The 12,196-nt window shown below is 43.9% G+C and overlaps 1 protein-coding gene across 4 annotated transcripts in view; it reads right to left on the reverse strand.

Annotated features, from left to right (window-relative positions):
- acvr2ab (activin A receptor type 2Ab) overlaps window positions 1-12,196 on the reverse strand; it is a 95,336-nt gene that overhangs the window by 44,049 nt on the left and 39,091 nt on the right. Inside the window, exon 1 of one of the 4 annotated variants that reach the window (XM_060918805.1) lies at window positions 325-511. The exons of the other annotated variants lie outside the window; for them this stretch is intronic. Coding sequence (XP_060774788.1) covers window positions 325-328 — 4 coding nt within the window. The 5' untranslated portion in view covers window positions 329-511. Of the gene's footprint in view, window positions 1-324; window positions 512-12,196 lie in introns of those variants that run through there. 4 annotated transcript variants of the gene reach the window in all.

The raw sequence follows: 12,196 nt of genomic DNA on the forward strand, positions 1-12,196 counted from the left end.
GTTTCCGTCGCGTCGCATACGTCAGAGGAAAGAGTGATGTGATTGGTTTAAGCTTCGTCACAGCCTTTTCTGGCTTCGACCAGTAGCAAACTGAGGCATTTCAGGGAGGCGGGTCAACCACGGGCTCTGGGAAACGGTTGGGCTTAATATCTTGGCCAGACCAATAGCTCGTAGAGCTCTGAAGTCGCGTTAGCCAGACTAGTAAAATATAGCATAAGAGTTCATTTCAAGGCACACTGAATAAGAGTCAAATACCAGATAAGTGAAGTTGCTGTAAAAAGAAGTTTTAGAACTGTCGGAATGTGTGAAAACACATGACCTTACCCATTTGTGGCGAACAGTTTTGGTCACTTGACCTGATAGGATCGAGAGTTGACAGCGGCGTCTCCTTGGCAAAGCAAATCAACTCAAACACCCGTGGCAGAAAAACAAGAACAAATGGCAGCTATTTTGTTTTGATAGTCAGGTCATGAACGCTGACGGGTGTGTTTTGAAATTCAGAAAGCTCTTAATTAACAACAACAACATTCATTCTTTCGCTTCCTGTTTCTCAAAACAGTGTGGGAAAACCGCTTCAGTTCCCCCACACACACACACACTCACCACACTTCATTCAATCTACATGCTCTAATTTAACTTCCCTGAAAGGATTTAATCACGGAAAAAACATGTTTGATACGGAGTGAACTGAATTCAACACCATGAAGGCGTCCAAATCCCTCTGTCGTACTGCATTACTGCTGCCAAAAGTCCCAAACACGACAACTCATAACTCAATCTGTCTCAGGTTTTTATTTCCTGAGAACAAGGGAACGCCCCCCCCCAAAAAAAAAAAACAAAAACAAAAAGAACCCAGTGCACAACTGCCGCCATCAACACCACCACCACAAGTATGAACAGGATGCTGCTTGCCTTTCAACCCAGGTGACAAATTCAAAAATAATCCACTGGAATTAATAGAACCCCACACCGTCACTCACGACTGGAGTGTGTGGAAGCGGTTAGCCACAGGCAGTTAGCAAGAGAAGCTCGTGTTCACCTGGACTCGACTCTCAGTGCACGAAGCACGAGACACATGACTCCGTATAGGAGCACCGGTGTGAGCAAAAGAGATCCGATGGAGGAGGACTGGATATCAAACCACAAAATAGATGGGTGGCATGACAAAGATCACATCACAAGTCTGCTTTTTTTTTTTTTAAATCCCATACTTGTACAAATAACCTGGAAGATCTCTCAATCTACAGTGAAGATCAAAATTAGACAACTATAATTTGCTAAATTTTCAAGTCACTGCTTATATATATTTGAAGTTATCCTAACAGGAACAGAAGAGCAGGTTTTTCAGGATATTTCATAATTTAAAGTACATTCTGGAGCACAATATAACCTTAAATGAGAAATTTGAAGAACAAATCCAATCAAAATTAGACATTTTCAGATACCTCCCAGTTACTGGTGTTAATCTGGCACCTGGTGACAATTCCCCCAATTATTTGACGAGCCCTATTTATCTGGCAGCCCTCCTAGTTACTTTGCAAGATGGCAAGCTGCTCTAAGGTGACAGAAACCCTGCGACAGCAAGTTGTCCAGATGAAGGCCAAAGGGATGACCCTCTCAGCCATTGCGAAAGTAGTTGGGCATTCCAAGTCTGTGATTTCTAAAATACTGAAGGCAAAGCTCTCAATTTACTGGTCCATCTACGTTCCCACCCTCATCTATGGTCACGAGCTGTGGGTAGTGACCGAAAGAATGAGATCGCGGATACAAGCGGTAGAAATGAGTTTTCTCCGCAGGGTGGCTGGGCTCTCCCTTCGAGACAGGATGAGAAGCTCGGTCATTCGGGAGAGACTCAGAGTAGAACCGCTGGTCCTCCACATTGAAGGGAGTCAGCTGAGGTGGTTCGGTCACTTTGTGAGGATGTGCCCTGGACGCCTCCCAGGGGAGGTTCTCTGGGCATGCCCCACCAGGAGGAGACCCCGGGGCAGACCCAGGACACGCTGGAGATTTTACATCTCTCGGCTGGCCTGGGAACGCCTCGCTATTCCCCCGGAAGAACTGGTGGAGGTGGCCAGGGAGAGGGAAGTCTGGGCTGCTCTGTTTAGGCTACTACTCCTGCGACCCAGACAAGCGGCAGAAAATGGATGGCTGAAGCTTTACAATGACACTAATCCATTCAAGTCCCCCAAAAAGGCTGGTCATCCACATGCACGAGAGGACAGGCTCATGCGGAGTCTCTCAATGGGGAACTGGTTCAACACTACAGCTGGAATTTCTCATCAGTTCAGTGCTGAACAGGGCAAGGCTCTCTCGGCATACGGCGTCTCACCATTTAAGACGATTCGGACTGAAAGCCCACTCTGCAGTGCCCAAACCTCTCATAAGTAGAAAGAACAAAAAGGCTCGACTAGCCTTTGCTGAGGAGCATGCTGTGTGGACAAAGGACAACTGGTCCAAAAAGTTCACGTCAGTGATGAGAGCAAGTTCAATTTATTCGAGTCTGATGGGAAACATTATGTTCAGCATCGAACCGGGGAAAGACCGAACCCAAAGTGTGTAAAGAAATCCGTTAAATTTGGAGGAGGAAACCTCATGGTTTGGGGGATGCTTTCTGCAGCAGGACTTGGGTCTCTTGTACAGCTACATGGCAGGGTGAATGCAAATGTCTATCAGAACCAACTTCAACAACTAGGGATGGCGAAAACTAAAAAAAAATCTTGACCGACCACCGAGCCTCATTAGCCGGTTAAAGTCGGTTAACCTATGAGTTTAAACAGGGATGCAAACGGCGCGCCTTTTTCATGGCTCGTGCAGATCCGATTTTTTTTTGGGGGGGGGGGGGGGGGGGGCGTTGGAGTGTCTGAATAATTTCATCAGAGTAAATTCTGTATTAAAATTACTACATAAGCAAATGCCGTTACAGTCCATGAAAAAGCCGTGAAAAAGTCGGCATCTGCGCCTTTAGTTTGTGTGGAGAGATATGATCTGCAGTAACATGCATTGTTGGCTACAGACCGAAACGTACTTTCAGAATGCACTGGCCAAGGCAGGACTAAACTCGATGTGCCTTATAATAATAATTAAAAAAAAAAAAAAACAGAATAGTAATTTGTAAGCTAAAAAGCCTGTGTCTACACTTTTCTTTCACAGAGTGGCAGCGGGAGGGCGGGACATGACTGAATGGGTGTTTCTGATTTGTCAGCTGTCTTTAACTGGGGCGGGAGGGCGGGACATGACTGAATGGGTGTTTCTGATTTGTCAGCTGTCGTCCTTACACTGCATGGCATGCCCCAAGCGTTTACAACACAGAATTCCAGGTTCTCCGCTCCAAAATCGGCAGCTTCAAAACGATTTTTTTTAAAACCGACAACCAAAAAAAAAATTTAACCGGTTGACGTTGATTCGGTCAACCACTGGTCAAACGGTCATCGGTTAACATCCCTATCAACAACGTGCAATTTCTTCACTGCAAGTGTCTGCCAATCAGCCTGCAATTTTCATGCAAGACAATGCACTCCATCACACTGCAAAATGGGTAAAGCAGTTCCTTGAAGCGAAGAACATCGAAACAAAGAAATGGCCAGCCAAGAGTCCAGATCGACAGAATCTCTAGAAAATCCCTGGCGACAAAGTAATGGCTAAGAAACCCACTACAGTTACCAAACTGTGGAAGAGACTGCAAGAAGAATGGACCGAGATCAAACCAGACCAGTGTGAGAAACCAGTGATGTCCTGTGGGCGCAGATGTGCTGAAGTCATTCAAAGCAAGGGTCTCTACACTTCCTATCAAGTTTTGAATCCTACAGCCCACAAAAAAATTTGAGTTTTAATCTTCTCTTCTGCTACGATGGTTACTGGTCTCTAATTTTCATCACTGTTTCTCACACAAAATCAAGGTTTGTGTTGAAGTGCCTTGGTTACTTTAAAAAACAAAAAACCATGCTAGTACAACAGTACAACCAACTTTTCGGTTGGCTTTGGAGTCTTCACCTGAGCACGTCCACCTAGGGGGACTTTCACATGGACATCCCGGACAATGCCTTTGGAGTCTGCATTCACGCTGACCACTCTTGCAAGCTTGAATTGCCCCCTCAGTGCGTTTTGGTCGCAGAGCCACACTATGTCTCCAACGGCAACATTCCTTTTTGCAGTGAGCCAACTTGCAGGTCCGAACCTGTTCATCCGCAGCAAGTGGCACACTGCAAAAAGGAATGTTGCCGTTGGAGACATAGTGTGGCTCTGCGACCAAAACGCACTGAGGGGGCAATTCAAGCTTGCAAGAGTGGTCAGCGTGAATGCAGACTCCAAAGGCATTGTCCGGGATGTCCATGTGTAAGTCCCCCTAGGTGGACGTGCTCAGGTGAAGACTCCAAAGCCAACCGAAAAGTCCTGGGACCCACAGGGTACCACACTGCATCGGGATGTGCGACGCCTCATTGTCCTCCTCCCAGTTGAGGAACAAGTCAGCAGAGACCAGCTCGCCTGATGGGTGCGATCTTCCCGTGTCGCGCCACACCAAGATCGAGTGGGAGGTGTTGCGGCGACCTGCCACAAGGAGTGCCTGAACGCAGGCTCACATGATTGACAGCTGCCTCCACCACTTCCTGCTACGCTGAATCACAACGCTAGTTAGCAGGGCAGCCACGTGCAATATTCACAGCTGATATTCCTTCAAATTCTGAGCTATATTTCAGAATAAATCAACTATTTATAAACTGATCTCTAATTTTAATCTCCACTGCAGAACACATTTTAAAAAAAAGTCACTATCACAATACTGATCAATATCAATATCATATTTTCACATCACCCAGACCTGGGATAAATGTATTAATACAAACATAGCAATAGCTATAATCCAAGGTCATAACTAACATCTCATTAAATGTAACTAATAAACAAAACTTGACGTTTAATAAATAAAAATTGCAAGTTTGTAGTTCAAGAGGAATAAAAACCATCATTTAAAACAAGAGTGCTCTGAGGCAACAATATCCCCTGCTGGTAACTCGGCCGTAACTCTGGTAAAATGCGACTAAATTGAACAAAATTGCAACATGCGTATTACCGACATATAACAAAGAATCCTGTCAAGTTTTATGAAATTCCTCCAGAAGTTGATTTCAGAAGGTGAGTACCCTTCCCGGGACGGACAGACGGATATCGCCATGACATAATCTCCCTTTGGGCCTTTCAGCCAGCGGGGGATAAAAATTGTGAAGGAAGTTGATTTCAGAAAGCAAGCACACCTTGATGAAATTGCCAAAGTACAAGTTTGTTAATAATCAAGGGCATAACTCTGGTAAAAATTTGCCCAAATTAAATGAAATTTCAATCTGCGTATAACTGTCATATAACAAAGCCTTTTGCCAAGTTTGGTGAAATTCCTCCACAAATTGTGAGAGGAGTTGATTTCAGAAGAAAGTACACCATCATGAAATTGTCAAAGTACAAATTATTTCATCAAGAGTCAAAACTCTGGTCAAATTTTCACAAACGAAATTAAATCACAATATGCGCATTACCGTCATATAATAAGGCCTTTATCAAGCTTCGAGAAATTCGGCCAAAAATTGAGACGAGTTAATGCCAGACAGAAAACACGCTCATGAAATTGTGAAAGTACGAGGTTGCTCATCAAGGGCTGTAACTCTGGTAAAAATGCGACCGAATTGAACAAAATAATCCATATGCGTACTACCGACATATAACAATGCCTTTTACCAAGTTTGGTGAAATTCCTCCAAAAAGTGTGAGAGGAGTCGATTTCAGAAGGTGAGCACCCTTCCTGGGACGGACGGACAGAAATCGCCACGACATGATCCCCCTTCGGGTCTTTCGGCCAGCGAGGGATAAAAATCAAACTTGGTCAAACAAGGACATTCATCTTTGATGCTCAAGTGTTAATGCAGGATAGTCGTTTGAAAAAAATATATCCAAAGTAATCATCGTAACAAATTGCACTGCACGTGTCAAGGCCTGAAAACTTAAATATTAAAGGCACTTCACAGTTAAACTCTCACAGGAGGAGGAAAAAGAAAAAAAAAACCCTCACTCATTGTGAATATGATCAAGTATACTTACAAAAAGAGAAAACAATCCAATCTCCTCACGGAAACATTTCCAGGTCCAACAACATTTTTTTTTGCCCCAAATTCAATTCCAATCTTTGTTACAGGATCCGATTTTTTATTTTTATTTGCTGATTTATACCAAAACCAATACCAGGTTTGTCTTTGAAGACAAATACGACAGCACACAATAAACACACCAATTTTTCCTCCCCAGAAACCCGAGCAAAAGAAACCAGCTTTGGTTTAATAATTTAAAAAAAAAAAAAAAACCCCACTCACTTTCATTAGCCAAGGCCATTTAGAGATGCTGAGGAACATCACGCTCCACTCACGCCACCAGAAAGCATGCAAAGTTTTTTTTATTTGCAGCTAAACTGGGTATTAGCCAGGAGACGACCTGCAGCGGAGTGCACCGTCAGTGAAGCTGGAGAATGGATTAAGGAGGACTCCACTCAGTCTGACGGCAGATCTTCTCTTTACTGCTTCTGCTCACGTTTTCCCCTCACAAACGTCCGTGCTTGGTAAAATCAGCACTAAATCAACTCTAAAGGAAATGTCACAGAGGCTTCTCGATCTGAAACTGGTGAGTATTTATACAGTCATATATTTCATGACTGAGCCTGATGAGCTCACAGACCGGATCATCTGTCTAAAACGGAGGAGCGTCCACCAGGCACTTTTACACCTATGTCAGTTAGTAAAAAGTCATACAGTCCTTGCTGTTCTCAAGCACACCGTGTAGCCATAATGGAGTTTCTTGAGCTGATTAAGAACGTATTCATTACCGCCAGGCACTGCATGGATTATCATCTCTCGCTCATAAACTGGTCATTATCTGAATTACAGTATGAATGTTCAGGACTGTCTGGCAGCATGTCAGGAGGACAAACTTCACCAAAAAGTGCAGTAAAGCTCCATTAAAGCACCAACCAAACCGCCATTTTGGCTTTTCTGCAAACCCATCTGTGGGACCAAACTGTTTGAAAAAAACCAAATCCAAAAAAAAAAAAAAAAAATCCATCCCTTAACACCTTTAAGACAATTTACACACCACAGTGCTCTAGCATTCTCTATTCTGATTGGTCAGAAGGTGCGGATTTATTTTCTCCAACCGCAGACATTTCTGATATTTGTCGCTGCAGCCAGTATTGTAGTCGAGTCACTAAACCTTGAGTCCGAGTCCAGTCTCAAGTCATTTGGAGAAAAAAAAAGTCCAAGAACAAGACTCCAACCGCACCATTTGACTTAAGGTATTAGGCAGAGACCCGTCCACCCGTAAATTTGACGGGCGATTGCCGATTTCAACGGGCAAATATACACACAGACGGATACCGAAACGGACGATAATGCCGAAAATTTTCGCACATGAATACTCCCACATGTCATCCGATAAATCCAGTTATGTTCCGCCATCATTTACAAATCGTAAGAAACACAGTTTAATACGAAAAATACTGAAAACTTGAAATTAAAAATCAGAATATTTCATCGCTTCCCTCTTCGCTCGCCGCTACTGAGGGAATCCTGGTTAGTTTCTTTTCCTCCGCTTAGTAATATGCTTAAATTCAGCGGGTCGTCTCGTCTGATCTGAGGTCGCGTTCGGATGGGGTTTTCGAAAAAGGGAGAGGGGGGCCCTCCCCTTCAGGCGGCCCCTCGCCTCTCGTCGTTCCGACCCCCGGCCTCAGCCTGAGCCTCTCGCGCCCGTGGCCGCGACCCCGTCTCGTCCCGGTCCGGGGCGCGCGCGGGCAGCCAGAGTGGAAGGATCCACCGGCAGCTGCGCGCGTCCGCGGGGGGTGGGCCGAGGCGTTCGCACGGCGTGACGCGGGAGGCGCGTGTCGGGAGGTCGGGGGAGAGAGCCTTGAGAGGCGCGAGGCGCATCTGGGTTTAGGAGGACGGAGGCGCCTAGCGGGCGCCTGCGAGCCTCCAGCCGCGGAGGCGCCCCCCCCCCCACACACACACACCGGGGGGGGGGGGGGGGGGGGGGGGGGGGGGTGTCGCCGTCCGATCGATTGGGATAGCGACCCTCAGACAGGCAAGAGGAGAATTTCTTGTCTTCAAGCGACTAGTATACCATAACAGGTTCTCAACAGATGGTGATGATGAATGGCAGGAAGAGGGTCATTTTGCAAGACCAACTCAGCTCATGATGAAGATATTTGGAGGTCCAAACATGCCAAATCAGCGGCTCTATCCAAGCATGTTTCACCTCATGTCAATGGCAATGTGTGTGCTTGTTGGCAATGCAGAGGCTGAGCGAGTCTTTTCTGTTCAGAACAGGATCAAAACCAAGTTGAGAACAAAATTAAGTATAGTTAGGCTGGAGCAGCTTATCAGACAGAGCTACGAAAAGTTAGATCGTCAGGAATTTGACTTTGATGCAGCAGCAGACCGATTCTTGCAGGCCCCTAGACGTCTGTAATCTTTGTGTAAACCAAAGAAACTCAGTTCCCGTTCTCTCAAAGTTAATTTTAATTTTTGAGTAGTTTGGTCAAAATATTATGGATGACAGTCAGTGACAGACATTCTGCGATTTAATTTGTGCCACGTAAAATAGAATACTGTTGGGTTTTTTTTTTATTCAATACTGTAACTAGATCAAAAGATTATATACAATTCATTGTTGTTTATTTTCTTTTCACTTTTGTTACCAAATCAAACACCATACATACATCTGATACATTCAGGAGTGAAACTGAAAAAAATACAAAGTAAAAATATGCAATATTTCTGATCAAAAATTACACACCATTTCACCCTGAAAATGTCCTAGAATGCAGGAAATGAAGTCTAAATTTCAAAAATTTTCGGGGGGGGCATGCCCCCAGACCCCCCTAGAGGGACTTCGCGCCTGCGGCGCTCGTCTTCGCGCCTGCGGCGCATCAGGATTATATAAAATATTATTTTTGACTGGTAATTTTCTTTTTCTGCCTAATACCCTAATTTGACTAACCTAAGTTTGTTCCTGAACATGACGCATGATTAGGTGAACGTGCTCCTCTTTATCAGGGAGTGCGACGTTTTCTGTCAGAGATGGCTGGGAGACGGATGTAAGTGCAGAAGGTGCGTTTATTAATACAAGTGAAGACGGTAAACAATCCAGAACGGCAGGCAAAATCGTAACAGGCAACAGGTCAAACGAGGCACAAACAGGCTATCGTAGACTCGGCAGAATCAAAGACAAGAAACAAGAAATCAGGGATCAGGAAACCAAACAAGGAAATAAGGCTCGGAAACATCAGCAACGCAACTCAATACTTCGCCAAGTGTGTTTTCACAGTTTTCATACAAGTGCCTTAATCCTGTACAGGCGAGAGTCGTTTACAACGCACGCGGTGTCCAGAACACACCCGAGAGTCTATCTGATGCACGCGCCAAGGTGCGCAGGTGTGACACTTTTGCACTACAAAAATTAATCGAGATATAAATATCTTGTGCCAAATTATTATGGCATGTTACAAAAAAAATCCAAGTCCTCGTCTCCAATTCACAAGTCCGAATGCAGTTAATGCACGAGTCCGAGTCATCAGTGCTCAAGTCCAAGTCGAGTCGCGAGTCAGACAAGCCTGGTCCCAGCTTCAAGGCAAATCATATTCATGCACTCGATCGAATACGTCATCATTTCTGAAGGAACAACTCACACAGGGACTCGTATTGTGGACGAGTCACTCTTAAACGGATTAAAAACTGTTGATATGGTGAAGCGCTCTATAAGATCATCCTTATTTTTTCACGTTTTGGAAGGAGTCTCCACTGCCAGCAGGGACTTATTAAAAACATGGCAAGATACATTTTATCTTAAACCCAATCCAGACAGGATTAAATTTATCTGGTCCTGGGGTAATTTCCTATTTTACAGGTGCTCCTCTATGATTTTATTTCCGTCCAGACTGGCCATGTCTGTGCTGTTCCTCGTCCTCCTCTTAGAAAATCACAGGCCAAGTTACCCGTTTTAGTGCCAAACTCAGCGCTTATCTGAACATTTCGGCCCACACGAACGTGACTAATTTTCTATGCAGATGTCACCTCGTGTTGGGAAAAAAAAAAACATCTGACTGGTGCCAACTGCAGTATTTAGTCTTGTACCATGTCCATCAGTGACCCTCTCCAGATATGAGGCACTTCTAGTCATGAAATGGCAAATGGATGCTTTTCTTACACAATGTGGTCATTTTATTGCATTTTCAGTTTGTTAATAGAACCTTAATTCACCTCAAACCGAAACAAGAGCCGAGATCTTTTCTCGACTCCACTGCCGGTTTGACTGCTTGGACGCCATGCCGTGAATGGAGCTTGATCAGATGACCACATGACGCAGAAATCTGGGTTCTTAGAAAATACAATATGGGAGAAACTTGCTCCTCTGGTGAGATGCGTGTATAAAAAAAAAAAAATACAAAAATAAAAAAATAAAAAAATAAATTTACAGACGGCCCCATGAAAAACAAACCCAATCCAAACAGGGTTGTGAGAGAGAGAGAGAGAGAGAGAGAGAGAGAGAGAGAGAGAGACGCAGACAGAGAGAGAGAGAGAGAGAGAGACACAGATCAAGAGAGAGAGACACAGGTGAGGGAACGACTTCTGTGAACTTTCTGCAACATGCAAAACAACTAGAAATAGTTAAAAACTACAGCAGATGATTCTTTAATAAACCCAAAATTGTTCCTACTGCCAATTTGCTGTGGTGAAAGGGGAATGAAACACTTCACGGCAACAGTAACAATGCTTCACATCAAGCCTCCCCATCGTTGATTATTTTCCTAGAACATCACACCCGGTTGTGTTGAATAGTCAGCCAGCGCTCGAAACTAACGGTGTCCCGACGTCCCGGGGGACCATAAAAAATGTCATCGGGACACAAAATTATCATATCTGGGACAATCCCGGGACAATGGAAAAAAATAGATCTAGAAAAAAAAGTTCTACATTAATATTATTTACAAAGCCGTAAACCATACGTAGACATTCACCTAATTTGTCAATTTTAATTTTAAAACGTTAACAGCGAAAAACACATAGTAGCTACACTTTCGATGCACCTGCATCCGTAGGCTACAGAGCAGCGCATTCTGTTCTAGAATCTTCGGCCGGTGTCCGCATTATATGGACCTGGAATGGAATTGCTACCGCACACGCTGTGCCGACTCTTGCCAGAACAAAAATGCTTAAATGGTTGAAGCGGACCGACCGCGGGGAAGAAACTGAAAGCCCAGACATAACGTCTCCGGGACCTTCAGGATCCAAAGTGTCATCGCCTGTCAATGTGGTAAGTTATTTGTGATTATTAGGTTATGACTTATGATGCTATAGTTAGGTAGGAACTACTGTGGATAGGGCTGGTCTGCAGGCAACGCTAGCAACTGAATGAACTTAATGAACACTGTTAGACACGTTAAAAAATACAACAGGAATGATGTGGATGATATTGACGGAAGATACCGTTCAACAGAATAAGTGAGTTTTCTTGGTGTCTTTCTAGTTCAGAAAGTTTAGTCAGTCAGCAGCACAACTAGGCTCGGACCTGGCACTATGTTGATGTTGCTAACATTTCCACCCAGTTTCGGCAGCGAAAGTTCATAAAAATGGATAGCGGAAAGTTCATAAAAATGGATAACGGTAATGGATAACGGAAAATTCATAAAAATGGATAACGGTCATGGTGAAAATTATAAGTTGGCCTTATAAATGCCAACAGATATTCAAGGTATAAGTAGATGAAATGAACATAAAAGGGGTCTTATTTTCAACTAAAGTGTACTGCAGATGTAGTGAGTTGAAACATTTTCTGAATGAGCTAGTTGGCCCCTTTAAATAAACGGGTATCTATTCATACAGTGAGATCGCCAAAGTTTAATAAACTGAAAATGCAATAACTGTAATTTTGAAGTAGATGATGTATAGGACGTGTCGCTTGTGTTTTGTGACTTATTGTAAAAATGATATAAAGGGTTCAAAATCGCATAGTTACAAATATAATAGTAACTTCATATGATAATATTCACCACTGGTTATTTCAGAGAGGAAAAAAAATGGGGACACTATTGCTTCCATTCGGGACAATACAACACAGAATTCGGGACCACTGGGGGACACAAAGAAAAAAAAAGTTAATTTCGAGCCCTGTA

Source organism: Neoarius graeffei, chromosome 4 (assembly GCF_027579695.1).
Source record: "Neoarius graeffei isolate fNeoGra1 chromosome 4, fNeoGra1.pri, whole genome shotgun sequence".
Classification (NCBI taxonomy): domain Eukaryota; kingdom Metazoa; phylum Chordata; class Actinopteri; order Siluriformes; family Ariidae; genus Neoarius; species Neoarius graeffei.